General features: G+C 35.7%; 1 protein-coding gene across 1 annotated transcript; it reads right to left on the reverse strand.

Moving 5' to 3' along the window:
* Positions 1–459: 459 nt before the first annotated feature.
* LOC121422521 (short-chain dehydrogenase/reductase family 42E member 1-like) lies at positions 460–18,923 on the reverse strand. Its single transcript, XM_041617651.1, has 11 exons — positions 18,746–18,923; positions 9,639–9,807; positions 9,016–9,111; positions 8,518–8,578; positions 7,822–7,937; positions 6,614–6,689; positions 5,503–5,585; positions 4,998–5,135; positions 3,912–4,041; positions 2,761–2,834; positions 460–2,104 (listed from the first exon to the last, which is right to left on the reverse strand). The coding sequence occupies exons 1-11, from the start codon at positions 18,814–18,816 to the stop codon at positions 1,886–1,888; spliced, it is 1,233 nt and encodes a 410-aa protein (XP_041473585.1). The 5' UTR covers positions 18,817–18,923; the 3' UTR covers positions 460–1,885.
* Positions 18,924–19,231: the final 308 nt, after the last annotated feature.

The following is a 19,231-nucleotide window of genomic DNA, read 5'->3' on the forward strand; positions in this document are numbered from 1 at the left end:
TAACTATAAAGTTATTTTGTGGTCTTAAATGGAAAAGACAAATGTCTTATTCATCTTCTCTAATTAGTTAAGACTGATTTTAGTGTTAAATGAGCTAATAAAATGAACCTCAACTGTCACCAAACTGATGTCACAATTGGCTATCCATAAAAAACCACAACTTCGGAACAGTTTAAATCAAAACCGAGTTCAGAAAATGAGTACATGTATATATACACAGATATGTATATATACACATATGTATATATACGCATATGTATATATACCCATATGTATATATACGCATATGTATATCTACGCATATGTATATCTACGCATATGTATTTATACGCATATGTATATATACGCATATACATATATACGCACATACATATATACGCATATACATATATACGCATATACATATATACACACACACATATATACGCACACACATATATACACATATACACACACATATATACACACATATATATATATATATATATAAAGCATAAGAAAATACAGGCTTTTCAGAGCACACATAGCCAACATTACTCTTATTTGATTTGGATCTTGGAATGAGAGTAATATAATATATTCTAACAATAATGTTCACATTTTTTTTTTAAAATTCCATTGGTGTAGATTCATATATATGGTATTGTTTGGTAGGAATTTGAATGTTTGAAAGTACATGAAACAAAGACGCCAAGGCCTGTATTCTGAAGTACACTTTAACTTCAAGCATGGTCTGGGCTAAAATAATGAGCAGCCCAAGCAGTAAAAGATTTGTTAAACTGCATGCTTCTTGTGTTTACTGGGATCCTTTCCATGTTTAATGAGGAAAGCAATAATTGTATTAATAATTTCAAGACGATTTGTAATACCAAATGTGATGATACATTGATCATTTGAATCCACAGTTTAACCACACTTTAAGTTAAAATGGAGTTCAGAATATGGCCCCAAAAATCAAATGTTCTACCTGATTAGAAGTTCTTCCAATGACAATGTTTCCGGTAAACATAAATTATTAATCATATAGATTTGACAAGAAAATCTATTACAAAAATACCTAAAAAATTTTCTCTTAAAAAAGATTGAAATAATTTTCAAATAAATAGATACCCGTTTTATTGGGGTCAAACTTGCACGTCCTGATATACAACCAGCTGCTTTGGTGACCTGTCATTCACTGTGATTCTTTGACAATTAAAGCATGACTTTAACCAGATTTTTGTCTAAGAGGAAGTTAAACCTCTCAATAACTTAGTTTTGCATTGAATTCATTGTACTGGCATGATAAAAATGAAGAGCAAACTTACAAATGAACCCCATTTCGCCTCATCGATAGCAATGAAAATCAAAAGGGGGGAGGACAACACAAAATTCTGCTATATCCAAGATAATCTAGTATTTTACTATGGCAATTACAAGTATATAGTTCATGCACATAGCTTACAGATTGGTAATAAACCTGTCAAATTTGCAATCATACAAGTATTGATCAGTATCAATCAATTCAGTATATCAGGAAGTGCAAATTCACCTAATAAAACTTAAAATCACTCAATAGTATTCTGACCATAAACCGGGATTAAATTAGGCCACACTTTTACGGAGTGACAGTTTTCAACTCATTCACCAAATGACCAATTAATAATTATTCTTATCCTGCTGCAAATAGTTGTCAAAAATCAATCACGTCATGAAACAGGAATATAAAAATACAAAAATATGAATTTTAATTGATACATTACAATACAACTAGCACGAAAATGGAAGAAATAGTAAGAGGCCCAGCATTCCATAAAAGTATGGTTAAAAAGTATTGTTTAGACCAGGATTAAACCTAGGTTTAATTATCAGGATACCTTCTAATGCATATCCTCCTCTTAGAACATTACCCTACGAGAGGTAGTAAAGACATTAAGAGCATTACAAATAGAACCCCAAGAAGTAAAGTCACAAGGAATGTTCCAATCGATGAAGACTTCTTCCGATGGCCACGTTCCAGGAAGTACTGGACCATGTCGGTGAGATCTCGTTCTTCTGGCTCGTAACCAAGCTGTTTTCTGGCCTTCTCGATGCTGAAATGATGAGTGACTGCAACCTGGAACAGCTGGAGAATTCAAAGGAGAATATTGAGAAATTGGATTAAGAGTGGAAAAATTACTTCTATGGAAATTTTGCCAATATGGTAAACTTTTAGACATACTGACTTTTTATTTCAATTTAAATCTTTATTTCCAATTTCAACAATACATCTGCAGACTAATGAAACATCCCAAATCATAATACCTCCAGAAAATATTTGTAGAGGGTAGTGGCATAAAAAAACATAACTTATTTTTGTATAATAACAACATTAATATGGTACAGGCACTAAGAATTATATCAATTCTCTTTGCACTTTACAAATAAATACAGTAGTCTATTCACACAAGATTGAGTGGTCACAATGACCAATCATTAAAAAAAAAAATTCTTTCATATAAATTCTTACATGACCTAAACATTCGCATAAATATAAAATATAGTATCCTAAAGATGAGCACACATGGGCATAATAGAATAAACTGTGTCTACCGTGAGCATGCCATACTTATTTTGCTTACTACTGGGCAATTGACTATTATTGATGCATAATCATTGTTACAGAAAACAAACAGGTGATTATTATGTTTGATATTATTTTTACAGCCATGACAGCTGAAAGGCAAATTCCAAAAATTTTAACATGGAATTTTAAGAAAAATACATGGAAGTTTGTCTCACCTCTGTTCTCGTCATCAATGGCTGAAAATCGATGACTGGCTTCAAGATTGTGTGTAACCATTCAGTCAAAAAAGCTATGGAAAGAAAGGGAAATGGTTGTGAATATACATGATTGATCATTGTTTAGCTTACATTAAGTACCAAATCATAACTTGACGGATTCTCTACTGCATGCCATCAGAATCAAAGTCTCCACCACTGCCAGACCAGTAACATATTACACACCTAACTTCTAAAATGTCAAATAATGACCTCAGTGACCTATGATGTGACCAAAAATATGATCAGATCCTTCCTCCCTCATGCATAAACAATCCAATTTTGAAATCAATTGCTCATACAGTTCTTCAAATATCGCATGAACAAGATAATTTGATGTATATGCCTTCTGTGAGCTTTGACTTTTGGCCTCATGACTCCCCATTTCAATAAGATCATTGTTCCTCCTCTAAGTATTCCAAGTTTGAGGTTGAAGATGTGCCATACAAAAAAAAATAATATAAGAGTATGAATTGCAAGTAAGCAGAACAAATAAAGGTTGTAATATTAGATAAATTCAATTCAATTAAGGTTTATTAAAAACCACAGTCACATGAAGTGACAGTGGTTTGTCAATACATACTTCAAACATTAAAAATAGCATCATTTTCAGATACCAAGATAAGATAGAAGTAATAACTCGTAAATCAAATGACTCATACAAAATAATGATTTGGTATTTATAAGTGGTAACATTGCACATTTGTGTGTGCATGTGACTCAAGTGTGTTTAGAATCAGAGAGCCAGACAATGTACACAGCTATATTTTTATAATAAACACTATCATAAATAATATAGGATTTGTATAGAGCACATATCCACCTTGTAAGATGCTCAAGGCGCTCCTATATTACCCTGGCTAAGCTGGTCTACCTATTCCGGTGCTCACAGCTTTTTGAGGATTTACTTCCTGCCGTTACCCATTTACTTCACCTGGGTTGAGTGCAGCATAATGTGGGTAAATTTCTTGCTGAAGGAAAACATGCCATGCCTGGGAATCGAACCCACGCCCCTCAGATTTAAAGACAAAGAGTCTTAACCAATAGACCACAACGCCCCCAAATTATTATTGTACGCTATTACTGAACATGTTATGCAGACTCCTACTCACCAATGATATACATGAACCACACTGGTACAACAAGAGATGGATAATGATAACCTAGACCTGTTATGAGTGGACGGAGGAACTCAAACTGGTTTACTGGAGCCTTGTCAGCAATGAAGTATACCTGACCAGCCTGAAAAGCGAAATAAAAACATCTTAAATCATTCATTGTATCAGTAATTGTAAAAGGAACTTCATCCTCTGACAAGTAGATTTTTTTTTAAGGGGTCTAGCAATTTAAAGGTTAGCAACTGATCATGAGGCTTTTTTCTGTATTTGATTGTAGAAGTCATACCTATGACCAATCCAAATGTTTTTTAAGAGTGTATGCTTTATAACATCAGGTTTCATCATTATAAAAACTATAAATTATCAATCATTATAATATAAAATGTATAATTTTCAACAATTTTTATCTGTACATAATCCAACCATGTAAAATATATAATACAGTTGCAAATAAAAGATTGACTTGAAAAAAAAACTAATCGCTAATTAGATTAATGTTAAATTGCCCAGATTATGTTAAAAACATGGAAAAAACACAAAATTATTGCTATCTTACTTTGAAAATTGAATAATGATTTTATTCAATATTCCCTTTGACCTTTACAAAAAGGGCAAATCTGTGTCTTAAAGATACATAATAAAGGAAAAGTGATTAAAAAAATTATTTGAAAAGACAACATGCATCGACAGAAGCAAACTAGTGTTGGTTATGGCACTCAGGAGAAAGTAGCAGAGTACCTATGTGTGGAGATTAACTTACTGCTATATGTTATTTATGACTTAAAAGACTTTCAGCTGCTGGTATACGACATTGACAAGATAATCTGACATGTGTAAAGATTAACCAACTTACTGCTATAGGTTCTTTGTGCCTTGATAGCCCTTCAGCTGCTAGTATATGACCATTGACAAGATTATCTACATGAACCCAGTAAACATTGATATGTGTAAAGATTAACAAACTTACTGCTATAGGTTTTTTGTGCCTTGATAGCCCTTCAGCTGCTAGTATATGACCATTGACAAGATTATCTACATGAACCCAGGGAACATCAATTGTGTAAAGATTAACCAACTTACTGCTATATGTTCTTTGTGCCTTGAAAGCCCTTCAGCTGCTAGTATATGACCATTGACAAGATTATCTACATGGACCCATGGAACCTTTATGTGGGAACCACCTATCTTCATACATAATAGACCCTGCTCCATATTTTTCTGCAACAAAAAAAGAGAAAAATAGAAAAGAATTTAACATGAAAAGGGAAATAACTATCGCTTATCATTGATTAGCTATTTCTGTATTACATGTAAGTGGTTGTAAAACACTTGAGTAGTGTTTTACAACACTTGTTTTGTTATAGTCATCACCATCAGCATCACCACCACCACCACCATCATCATCATTATCACCACCATATCATCATCCTCATCCCCATCCTCATAATCATAATTATCCTCCTCATCATCATCCTCACCATCATCGGCATGTTGTACCAGATCTAGACCTAAGATGTTTCTACTGAATTAATTATTGCTGTAAATAAATTAGTTTAGTAGTAGTATTAACAGAGTGAAGACTTACCACTATCCTTGGGAAATGTCTCTGTTCCCCAGCACCATAGATGGCTACAGGTCGTATAACACAAATATTCAGAAGACTCCCATCTGAGATAGAAGATAAAAATATCAACCAGTATTTGTATAACATATCGATCACTCCCCCTCCCCCAAAACAAAACAAAACAGAGCAATGTAACTTCTACACCCTTTAAAGCAGATGCAAACCAGCAGCCTTTGATAACAACACCTCAATTCCTCAACTACTAAAATCAGGCCAGGTTTCTAACCCATAATGCATCATTCTTACCGATGTAGTCTTGCAATATAGGCCCACTTGAATAAGACACTAATTCACTATACAATACATTCATATCACAGTAATTATGTTTACTAAGTAGAAAAACAAGTACATGTATGTTCCTCTCAAATTTTTTATAGTTTCTCTGTACAAGTAAAATGATCAGCCTCTTTAACTTTTCTGTATTATTAGTAGTCATCTCAAACAGTATATTTCAAGACAATGAGAGACCACACACAGTGCTTACAGTATGAGTAAAGCACCGAAAATATCAACAAAATTAGATGTACATTACGAGAATTGTGGCATTTCATATTTTCACATATTTTCTTGAAGTTCTTGAGGTTATGCTGAAGTCACATTTCCTCAAGGGCATCCAAACAGCAAGTCGAAAACAGCAGATTTATTCATTTTTAGTCAAATCACCTATATGTCGCTGGTACAAATGTTATTTTACTTGCTCTAAGGCTACTGTATGGGAAATATGACTGCCCCATTAAATGGTATACTTTTTAGCTATGAAAATTAATTGAGTTTTGGTGGTGGGTCATCTTTCAAGGTTATCCAAATAACACAGGGGTAATATGAAGATACCCACAACATACAATTGATATGCAAAAAAAAACCCAAAACACATGGATTCCATTGGAAATGATTTTTTCACATGTAGGGTAAAATTATGAATTCAGGGTCCCGCATCACAAGGGTAAATAGCAATTTATTGTACGCTTGATTTTTACGATTAACTGCATATTGTAGTCAATGCAATCAATCGCTAAAAAATGTTCTATGATGATTGCTAAGCTTTGTGTTAGAGGCCCCCGATTATTCTTACCCTTTGTTTGCCTTCCGTTTGATTTCATTGCTAGCTGTTCTGCCATTGATTTTGATCTTGAGTAATCATCTTTGTGCTGAGCAAAAAGAAAGAGACAAAGAAAAACTGAGCTCGCAATCATCGCTATCATTATTATTGTATACATCATCTCATCGTCATTATCACCATCTCAATCATTCCTATTTATTCTAGTCATTTCTCATCAAAGTTTCGACATTATCATCATACAATTGCTGTACACATCATCACCATTTGCAGTGATGTAATCATTAGGGGAGACCGGGGTTAGTTGGAACATGGGATAAGTTGAAACATTGTAATTTTCTTTAACGCTTGTAAAATAAAGTTATGTAATGCTGCCCTCAATTTATTGCAATATAATTCAACACTGTTGTATTATTAATAACAATAAATTGAGGGCAGTATTGCATAAATTTATTTTACAGGCGTTAAAGAAAATTACAATGTTTCAACTTACCCCATGTTCCAACTAACCCCGGTCAGTCATTGCTACATTTACTGTATAATCATTCAGGTAATTAACATTATCACAAACATCACCATCATATCTATTATCACACCAACATTCCCATCATCCCATCATCAATATCATCATCACCATCATGATCATCATCACAATCATCATCCTCATCATCATCACCCTCATCATCCTCATCACCGCCACCACCACCACCATCATCATCATCATTCTCATCATCAACATCAACATCATAATTGCAACCACCATCACATTACAACACAACCTTCACAACAAATAAATATATCTGTTCCCCATCCCCCTCCCCAAAAAAAAATCATGCCCAACTTGCACAGAAAAGTTGCAGAATCAACACACAATTCTATAAATGACATCAAATTGAGTCTTTTTTTTAAACCATCTCTTGTATGCCCATGAAGAAACAAGCCCCAAAGGTAATCTCAATCAAGAATATGAATTAGCTTTTAGCCTTGAGATTGGTTACACTTGAATTTTCTTTGAAGATTTTCATTGCATTGGTCATTTAGACATTTTAAACTTTCAAGATTCATTCAATTTTATTACAACTGAACAGATACTGATACATTGCAAATGACAAAAGATTGTGAAAGGTTTTTTTTTCTCTATCTTATAACATATAACATATATGATTTTTGAGAATCTGTATCAACATAAAAATGAAGTGAGATTGAAGAAGTTGTTTACTCACTGCAGACAATGGTAGTAAAGGCAACGTCTCGTCTCCATTGTCTATATCTTGCCCAGCGAAGACCACGTTGTGTGTACTTGTGTATACCAATCTGGTCACATTCTCCTTGATACAAGCTGTTATGGATAATCATCATAATCATGGACAGTGACAGAATACACACATGAAGTACATGTTTATTCCACATAATGGTTTGCTTTATATTTCAAAAAGTTAATTTGTCAGTTGAATGTATGGGTATCCAATGTTTTCTGAAGACAGCTAATCTCAAAGGAATAATTTCTTTTGTCAGCATTTGTTATGTTAGTTTGTATATATATTAGTACATGTATAACAAAGGAAGTGTGCAAAAGTACAGATCTACAAACCATGAAGGGCCAGTACATATCTTTCGAAGCAAGAAAGAAAGTGAACAAAATGTGAAGCATGCAGCAATGAAATATTGACATCAAATTAATGTCTTTCCTACATTTTGTTCTGTATCAGAACTGCATTCAAAATTGAACTTCATTTTCACAGCATTTTCCTCGAGACCTTTAAAAAAATATTTCAATATGAAAGCTGTAAAATATAGAGCTTTCTTAATCTGTTTGTAAAAAATACATGTACATGACAGGAAATAAAATTGATTTCCCATCCAAAAATTGTCTGACATTCTTTGCAGAGGAAAAGTATACAATTACTGGTAAGAATTACCTTCTATGATGTTTTCAGTTCCACCAACATTGATGCTTTCAATAAACTCTGAGGATTTCAGCTAAGAGAAGAAAGATAGCGATCAAGCATAGGGCGAAGGGGAAGAAGAAGGATATGAAGAAGAATAATAAAACAAGATAACATTATATTTCTTATCCAATTACTCATATGTATAAATGGTCTTAAGAAGTTCTTTGTGAGTTCTGGCGGGTACATGTTTTTTTGTTTTTTCTCCTAATCAGATCATTCATTTCTATTCCCATGATTAGGCACCAGCTAAAGTAGAGATTCCATCTTTGCAGATTCAAATTCTTTTTACTCTCAAGTCTCAAAAGCAAAGTTCCAGCTTGTCAAAATTTGATTTGAATTGATGTTATTACTTGAACAAAAGGACATGTCATCAGTTATACATAAATTAATGTATAACTGATACATGTAGTACCTTTCAAAGGGACAGCAAGTAACAGAGCTTTCATTAACTGTTGATCATACACTTACCATTTCCCTGCCAGACATTCCATATGAAGCAATGTGAAACACGCAGTCCACACCTTCACATAACTTCTCCAGTACTTCTCGATCCCTAATGTCACCCTGGATAGAATAAATGAAATTATGAAAATAACATTTAATGCACACATTGTAGCCTCTCTTTCCTTCTCAGTGTCCATCTGTCTTCTCACTCTTATCTCTTTCGATCTGTCTTCCTCTCTCTACAATCCCTTCCTTACACTCCCTTAAGGCCTGGTCACACCGCCCGAGTGTTGTTGGAGCGGTCGTGGAGCGGAGAGAAAAAATCATCACCGCTCGCTACCCTTCACCATTTTCGATTTCGATTGTTTTTTTTTTGTTTTTTTCCCCAATTTTGTGAGCCAAATTCGACCCTCTCTCCCTACCGCTCCACGACCGCTCCAACAACGCTCGGGCACTGTGACCAGGCCTTTAACTAGTATTAAGCTTTACTTTTATCTTCATTTTCCATTACTTTCACCCTCCCTTGATACCTCCATCCCAAGCCCTCTCTTTTCTTTCTGCCTCTCTTTTTTCTTCCTATCGCTCTCTCGCTGTTTCTTTACCTCCCCCCTTCCCCCCTTCTCTCTATCCCCCTTTCTCCACCATACCTGAACAACTTTGATATCCGGGTCATAGTCCTCTAGTGGCTTGGCCTTGTCAAAGAGCGTGACCTTTGCCCCCAGGAGGTGCAGTGCCCGTCCAAGGTGAATACCAACGAACCCTGATCCACCTGTAACCAGAACACGACGACCCTGGAATGTTTGCACTTTCAAATTCCTGAAAGAAGACCAATCAATTATTAGAGCTGCAGGGTTAATAGGTTTAACATTCTTTCATACTCCTAACAATAAATATGAGATAGGAATCCCAGCTGTCCCATCTCAATATCAGGCTATTAATATCATGTACTAAAAGCATTTTGTCCCCCTGGTGTCCTGTGCATAGATACTCTTTAAAAAAAAAAAACCCTCCATCATAATATAATTTTCACATTGGACAGACAGGATGCAGATTTTTCAGTAGAGGTGTTGGTCCATTAATTGGGATTGTCCCAGAAAAAAAGGATATCCCAATAAACCAAGACAAATCATGTATCGATATTGTCCTTAATGGGGAGTTTTTTATTCACCCCCCCCCCCCCAGGGACATAGCGGTAGACGGCAATTACTAGGATTGAGAGTGCTAAAAATAGATGCAGTGACCTCGATTCCCCCTTGTTCACTATTTTTCACAACTTGAAAAATTCCAACAATCTTGTTACCAAACCTGATACATGTATGTTTTCATTGACCAGCGCACTTGACTGGTGTTGGTACTATATAGACAGGTGAATGAATTTCCATAGATTTTTTTGTGTGGAGAAATCTTAGAAAAATTGGAAAGTCCTTGTAAACCGGGATGATCCCAATTTTCTGACCAGTAGATCAACGTTGTTTTTTTTTTCTTTTTTTCATAGAAAAGAATTCGGTCCAAATTTTTAAACACAAATTGATGGGTCAGATTTACAATATGCTAAAGTATAGAAGTTCATCTTAAAGAAAATTTTGTTATGACTCATAACAAAACTGGCCGATCGAGACTGGGGTAGAAGGAAAGAACTTTTTGTTTTTTGAGGTTCCAGTCTGTGTCTTGATGTCAGGATACTACCACTCGTTAGACCATCATCCATATAATCGTGGTAAGTGCATAATTTCTGTTTTCACAATTTATCTTGCTAGATATTTTGACCATAATCTACCCTTGTCCCGTGAGTATGGGTAAATACACGGTGAGCTCCTGGGCGCCGGCCCGCTAAGCAGGCCGGTGCTCCCTGGTTAGGATATCATCAAATGACATCATCATCATGGCAGGGCCAGGGTAAATTTCCTTCCCTTGCAAAGCCGGCCTTGCAGTCCCGACAAACCCTTCCCGGGACGCCTATTTGTCCCGTATGTAAGAATATTGAACAAAATGTAGTTAATACATTTAAAAGTGATGACTTTTCATCAAATAACCAACAGATGACGAAGCAGAGACAACAATAAAATAGATGACTGTAAGCTTTTGCAAGTTCTGCGGTGATTTTCTTGCTAATTGAACCCAAACATTGCAAATGAACTGGCCTCCTGCCTGTGTGAGACAGGCTACTATCTAGGCAAGTAGGATCGGAGCAAATTCTCAATGGTGCAAACAATTTTGATAAACAGTTTTTCCACCAAAATAATCACATAATCGGCGGGAAATTTGTATAATTATCTTATGGATTCTTAGATTACTGATTTGGAGATGTAATCGGAGGAACAAGTGATTGAGTTTTCATAATAGATCTGGTTGTTTCAGCTTTCGATTTGAGTCTTAATTGTTGTGTATAATTATGATGCTGCAATGATTAATCTCATTTTTTAAGTTGACAATGTTTCACTTTGAAATTTTATTAATTTTCAAAACATTTTAGCTTTTAAAATTTCAATAATATATTTGAAAAACACCAGATATTATGATTTTTGTTAGATGATTGGATCGTTTTTGTTTGCTTGAAGTTTGAACTCTTTTCCTTTTTCTTTCTTTCCATTCTTTTTTCATCCTTCTATCCTTCCTGCTTGCCTTTTTTTGTTCTATCTTTATTTGCTATATTTCTTTCCTGATCCTTTCTCTCTGTGTTCATTTTTCTTTCTTCCTCCTGTCTCTTACCTACCATCTTTCAGTAATCTTTAAAAACATACTTGTTCTCTAGTAGAGGCGCACGGCCAATATGGGAGACTCTCTCCACATTACGAAAATGTCCCGTTTGATTCTCGACCTCACTTCGGACTGCAAACTGCGGTTTTATACCCCGATTCGCGTTTGGAAACTTTTCCAACCCCGATAAACCCATCTTGGCCAGGTAATCCCCTTGTCTCGATTTCACCACCACGGGCCAGCTAAATGAGCGTTGAGCCAAGGACGAAATGATAAACAACGCTGTGCTATTACGTAAGACTTGTCTGCCTGTAGAAGGATCTTCGGAATGAAATTATTGTATTCGATATTAATCACGTTTTCAAAGGCATATTACATTCAGACATCCAATACTAGTCCATTTTCAATTTCGAACGAAGAAAATCGACCTTGAAATAAGGAAAGTAAGCGAATAAAAATTACGGTATGCTTAGCATGCAAGGACCGCGATGCATGCATAGTTTCTGTCCGTCCAGCAAGAAAATGGGTTCACTCGCGCAATGATACAGTCTTAACGTTCGAAAAATAGAAGTAATGGCATACCAACATACAAAGTATAATAATCATGCTGCTGATATGCACAAAAATATGAAATCATTATTTTTTTTTACCCCAAAGTCTTATTCATAATTTAAATACAAACTATGCCTGTAACTATTTTTTAATCGCAAACGTATTATTGCACCATACGTGGTTCTCCGGTAAACTGCCCATGTGCGCTGCATCCATTCCACCGTTTGCTTTGGGTCGTTTATACTTTTAGTTTCCACCATTAAATGTCTAACTTAGATATGTTGTGCTAATTTTTTTGTAAGTCAAAATGTTCATCGTTGGAGAGCGAGTTCAGGCGATTGATGAGTTGGGAAGATGGAGTGTTGGAAAGATCGATCACGTGTCTTAGTTTACAAAACCGCGTGCCCGTTGAACCCCGATCCCTTCAGTGCCCATTTTTAATATGTTCCCCTTCCTCAAGTACATCTTGTTGAATAATCACTTTAAAAAAAGTTGTTTTTTTGCCCCCCCCCCCTTAGCCCCCTTTTCATAGTGAAAGTTCCTTTGCAGTGTCCTTTTTTATCTTTGATCAAGCGACCCATTTGAACATGCCCATATTTGATTGTGATAAATGTCTGTTTTATTTTCTAGTTCAAAATTTATCATTCTGCTAATATGAGGTGATTAAAATTAGCGCCCTGTCCTTTTTGTCGGGAGAAAGAGAGAGAGAGAAATAGAGATGGGGTGGAATTTCCACCCCATCTCTATTTCTCTCTATATATCTTTAACAAGGGCGCCGGAAGCGAGGGGGGCAGGGGGCACTTGCCCCCCCCCCCCCAAATAAATTTTTTGGGGGGCAAAACAAGATTTTGCCCCCCCCCCCAATGTGCCCCCCTGAAAGTAGAAAAATGATAAATTTTTAAATAATTAAAGGACAAAAGTATACGATGAAGGCACTTTTATGCCCAAAAATTGTCATTTCTATTGTCAAAAATGAACAATTTTGCCCCTGACGGAGCAATGACATTATCATAGTAAGCCTGGCGTCTTTTGACGAACAGTTCCTCTGTGAAACATACCTTTGAAAAGCCCCTTTCACATCTTATTACAGTGTGATAACGTTTAACCTTTTAATGAATACATTTCAGACTAAAACCGAATGGCAAGCTAATTTTCTTTAATATCTAAACCTACAAATTATGAAAAAGATGGATATCTTCTTAGATAAATGATTTGATTTTATATATTTCGATCCAAAAAAGTGAAAAAAAATCAAGCACGTTTTGAAATAAAAAGATGGGTGTGTATTTATGCAAAGCGCAAGCGATTTTATTATTTTTATAACATGTCCTGAAAGTTTTCTTTTTTCCCAATTATTCACCTCCCTTCCATCATTCAACTTTCTTCCCGGTCCTATCTTTCTTCTTATTTTTCGCCTCACCTTCCGCCGCTTCGCCCCTTGATCTACCTATGATGACCCCTCCCACGGCAGGAATTTTGTGTAAAAATGGAGTATAAGTCTCGTTAATAGAGTGTTTAAAAACAAATTTGGGGGATAAAGCATAGTTAAAGTTCATTGTGAAGGATTAATCATAACTCATGAAAACTATTCTTTATACTGAGTACGCAAACAATGAAAATATTCTCAGTATATTCCAAGTAAATTTGGAATAAAGGGAAAGTGAATTGGATTAACAAAGGTATGATTTTACTGGGTATGGAACATTCTCGTCTAACCGTCTATGCACTAAATTCAGAGGCGATTTTCTTTTTTCATCATTTTTATTAGTTATGAAATTGACAATGGCCATCGATGTCATCAATGTCATCACTCTTTGGCTGGTATATAGGGCTAGATGAGAGTTGGAGAATAGTTGGGCCGGTATGCCTTTTCTTTTCCTAACCAAGTTCTTAACAAAAACTATCTGTTTATATATATTTCGAAATTCGAGGATATAATTTCGATTTGAAATTATGTATTTTTTCCATAATAAAAGAGCACAAATAGTAGGGGGACATTTGATATTATGTACCCCTTTCCAAAATGGTAGGGGGACGCGTCCCCCCTGTCCCCCTGGGATTTCCGCCCATGGTGATGGGGGAGCTTTTGCATTTTCTAGAATAAAATTGAAAGATTTCGTGCACACTTTGGGTGAATTTTGCCCTCTCGATCGGTGGCCCCCGGATGCATACGGTCATGCATGTTTGTCATCTTAAAGTCTTTAAAAGGCCTATATTACATTGGTTTAAAACAATAGAGTTTGCAATAAGGCTCGTAATTTGCTGGAACTGCGACCCTGATCATGAAGAAACACCAGTCTGGGTCAGAAGGGAGGAAACAGGATCAAAAAGAACCCCAAGACTGTTTAATTCTCAAGAAATTTATTTTTGAATGCTCTTAGAAACGCAACTTTTACACTCAATTTTTACACCCTCAACCACACCCTCTCCCGCTCGATCGCTTCCGTATCTCACGCTTTCAAAAATATTGTGCCCCCTTCGGGATTTTGCCCCCCCAAAAAAAAAAAAAAACTGAAAGTGTTCCGGCACGCCTTGGTGGAAACAAATCTGAAAGAAAACATGAAACCAAGAAAGGTATTTCAGAGGGAGGTTTACCGTATACACAGGCTATAGGCCTACAAAATAAGAACAATAATGGGAGATAAAGAAGATCACCTGCTAATAACGCATGTGAATTAGAAAACGTTCTGAATAGATATGAATAGAACATTGAAATGCTATCCAAACATTGTGATTCATAATGCTGGTCTTTGTATTTTAATGTTCTATGTATAGGCCTACACCTCAGCTTTGAGAAAAGGACATTCATAGGCCTTACTACAGATATGATTGGCAAATGCACGTTCTTTAGAGGTGTAGATCAAAAGGGGGTGGATGAAGAAAATAAGTCTAGAAAGAAAAGAATTAGACAGCCAGACAGAGAGAAAGAAGGAAAGAAAGGAAGGAAGAAAATAAGTCTAGAAAGAAAAGAATTAGACAGCCAGACAGAGAGAAAGAAGGAAAGAAAGGAAGGAAGAAAGAAAGAAAGGAAGGAAGGAAGAGAGAGAGAAAGAAAGAAAGAAAGAAAAAAAGAAAGAAAGGAAGGAAGGGAGAGAGAGAAAGAAAGAAAGAAAGAAAGAAAGAAAGAAGGAAAGAAAGAAAGAAAAAACTTTCTATCAACGCGTGTATACATCCATGGCCATGCGCTCGCCGGAACTACACACATTGCAATCCATCGTGTGTGGCCCCCTGCTGTGACCGTAGATGCTGGGGTGAATTATCTTCGCGGACCGAGGTCAAGAAACAGGTGTTTCTATACTTAAATTTAATCTCTTGAGGGCAATAGGATTTGTATTACTGGGAGAAGATATTTGTTGATAAGGGAAAATGGGGTATACAGCCCTCAAACGAGAGATTTTCGTCATGAATAGGGGAGACAATCTCCCACATTGGAGACTTGCTTTGCAAAAGGACAAAAGAAACAACACCAACAAAAGCATGATTTTTTCTACCCAAAATTTTGTCTCACTGAGGTCAGAAGCCCATTTGTTTTGTGTGTGATTGACAATAAAAATCCTTAATCAAAACAAAAGTAGATGGTGAATTTTTAAAGTAGACGGTGAAAAGGGGTAATTTGTCATGAGTCTGCTTATCACATTTTTATTTGCCGCCAAGGTAATCCTTTTGCCGCAAATGTAAACAAAGGAAATTAGTCTCCAAAACTGGAGACTGTCTCTGAAATTGGATACCCAAATTCTTTACAAAAGTCTCTGATATTGGAGATAATTTCCCACATTGGAGACAGTCTCCAATATTGGCCGTGCGCCTCTACTGTTCTCATGTTAGATTATTTTGTTCAGGAAAAGCACCATGTATGTTGCAATGTTTTAATTTTTCATTTAGTATTTATGTATTTTATTCTCAGTATACCTGTATTTAATAGACTTAATTGCCTCTTTTGTAAAGCGCATAGAGATTCTGTCAAATATTATGCGCTATATAAGCATCTTTTATTATTCTTTGTTTAAAATTTTCTTTTTTTCCTTCTCCCTTCCTCTGCTTTTCTTTCTTTGTCTCCTTCCATTATTTTTTTTCATTCTTTCCTCCCTCTCTTTCCCCTATTCTTTCATTTTTTTCTAATTCTTTTCCCTTATTCTTATCTCCTTCCTTCCCTCCTTCCTGTTTTTCTTCTTCTTTGTTTCTCTCAAAAAATGAAGGAAACATTTTTCTTTCCTTCATATCTTTCTGTCCTCCTTTATTCTTACTTTCTTTTCTTTTCTTTCCTCTATTTTGTCTTTCACACATTTATTCATCTTCCATTTCTTTTTCTTTCTTTCTAGGCCTATATTCAAATCAAAGAATGACCGAAACCTCTTTCTTTCAACTCAAGTATCTAGCTATATTACATGATTTTTTATTTTTTTTTAAATACAGACAAATTATACATCACTTGAAAGGTTTTTTCAAGACAAATTCAATGGTGAAGACCAAATTACAATTGGAGCACCATAACTGAAGATATGGCCTTTTAAAGGGACGCTATACGCAGAACTTTTCTGCCACCCAAGACAAGTACCCATTGGGTGGCAGATCTACAGGTACTTGTAGATCTAAGAAACTTCCATACTTTTTTTTCATGTAGGTTACTAAGTTAATTTGACTAAAATGCAACACAAGAGGTGATCTAGCTTGTAGAGCATGGCTGTGTTACCTTCATATTTTTCTTATTCAAACAGCTTCTATTTGTGAAAATATAGTAAGATAACAAATTAGAATAAGACAAGAGAAATGCATGGAACGCTTTGCGTTGTTAAAAAAAATTAATCAACTCTTGGGGGTCTCATTCCTCAACAGACTTTAATCAGAAAATAAAAATGAATGTCCAACTATACTTCCCGGTATCTGTAAGATTTATATCATTCAAAAGTAGAAAATTAAGTTTTGCAAGTAAATTTTTTCTTTCTTTCTGCTTGTCCATGTTCACTCTGTATTCTGTATAATTACCATGATGTCTCTTTTTGTTTGCAGATCTGAGAATGCGAGATCAGACAGCTGGAGCTGCAACAGTAGCTAGAAATGTACTCCACTGCTTAGAATTATAGAATATATTACATGTAACATTAAATATATTGGAATATATAGTTAAAAAGCAAGTCTCTGACATCTGAATTTCTACTACATTTAAAATCACATTTACAAAATAATCTCCCTCCTAGTAAACATAATAAAACAGGGACCCATTATTGTGTACATCATGTGAATTGATGAGACAGCTTATTGATATGATGACACAAAACAACAGAATATAGATACATGTATAGTCATGTATCTATTCATTTTAATACCAGTACCAGGCAGCAGTCAATGCATGGTCTGCGCCTGCTTTAATTCCCGCCTGTTTTTTTTTTCTTGAAATATTAAGTTGAAATTATCATTAATTTATCATCAATACACATAATTCATGCAGAAATCAAATGCACAACTTATCACCTACAACTAATTTCAATGGGTTTAACAATAACATACATGCATCAAGTACCACACCTACGGACACTACGCCCACTCACTCCTTTCGGTCAGCCATGGCACCAAAATCACACTCTAGGCGGCACAACATGGGCTTGCATTCGCCTCTTGCGCAGCTATGCGACACATTCTTATATATCAAAATTAGATTTTCTGATACAAATACACTTCAAAGAATTAATTTATATCTGATATTTGACTGTTCCCTGGGAAATTTTCTGTTTATACAGCTTTGAAGTAAGAAAATAGAAACACGATTTACCGTAAGTGTCCAAAAAACTCCTTTTTGTAACGAAAAACATTGCCGATATTGAACTGAAATCGTCACTAACTTGTAGAAGAAAGTCTGCCGATTTTAATGATACATAACACATGGTTATTTGATGCCCCTAGAGGGTGTCAACAAGTAAAAATAACTTGCAAGATTAACCCGGTTCTGGAGTCATATTTTCCAAAATGGCGACTTCCATTGTGTGACGACGGACAGGTGGTGCTCTCGAAAACGGCCTTAAAAACAACATTTTTGCGATGCAAATGTGAGTAAATTGACTAGAAATAAGAAGTTTAGATATAATAGAAAAAGATCGTAACATTTTATGAAAAAAGGATTTGAAATGTTGATACACTGGCTCAATGAATTTTGCCCATTTTGTGTGTTGGCAGAATAGGAAATGTGTTAAACGCGAACCCGTTGCGATCGCTAAAGTATCATCCTTCTTTTATTCTATCTTTCTCTTATTTTTTAAATTTTTCCTTCATTTTTCTTTCTTTCTTCTCAATTCTACCATCTCTTTTCTTTCGTCTTTTCTTTCTCTCCTTCATTCTTTCGTTCACCCTCCCTTCCAATTCTTTACATTTTTTTACAAGTCTAGCCTACATACAGACCAGTGAACACCCCAACACTCCAATCTCCAACACAAATTTGTATGCGAGGGACTAAGCCTGGACCTAGGCCCAGCTCGGGCATAATACTATTATGTAATGACGGATTTAAACTCACCTTATCACATCTCCTGCTCGTTTTTTATGAAGAAAATTTGCGGACATTGCCATCATTGATTGTATTCGCATATGTAAAATAAACTTATCTCGGCTTTATTATGAAAACGGAGATATGATATTTCTATTGTTGAATAAGAAATTTGCACGAGCTGCGCGCGGCGAACTGGTAGTGGTTTGATGACACAAAATAAAAAGGAATTAATGTGTCAACGTAAGTCGATCCCCGAGCTCTCGAGACAGATCTTCGGATTCAGGGGCCATGGAACGGTTTTCAAAGTGGGGGGAGGGGGCTGACCATGCTAGAAATCACAATCATATGGTATTTTTACGTTGTTGTACACGGTTCTGGACCCCCCCCCCAGCCCCTGATAAATATATGACACGCTTTTAAAGATCCATTAAATATTTTTCTAGTTATTGTGCGGAAAGGGGCGGAAACCAAGTGGGGGGACTGACGGAAAGACGGACGGACGGGGCCAACACC

Source organism: Lytechinus variegatus, chromosome 10, assembly GCF_018143015.1.
Source record: "Lytechinus variegatus isolate NC3 chromosome 10, Lvar_3.0, whole genome shotgun sequence".
Classification (NCBI taxonomy): domain Eukaryota; kingdom Metazoa; phylum Echinodermata; class Echinoidea; order Temnopleuroida; family Toxopneustidae; genus Lytechinus; species Lytechinus variegatus.

Coding starts and splice junctions, on each gene's coding strand:
- LOC121422521 (XM_041617651.1), bottom strand. CDS start 18,816: ATGCGAATACAATCAATGATGGCAATGTCCGCAAATTTTCTTCATAAA. Junction 5,586..6,613: donor AAACGGAAGGCAAACAAAGG/GTAAGAATAATC, acceptor CTTCTATCTCAG/ATGGGAGTCTTCTGAATATT. Junction 2,105..2,760: donor CATTGATGACGAGAACAGAG/GTGAGACAAACT, acceptor TGAATTCTCCAG/CTGTTCCAGGTTGCAGTCAC.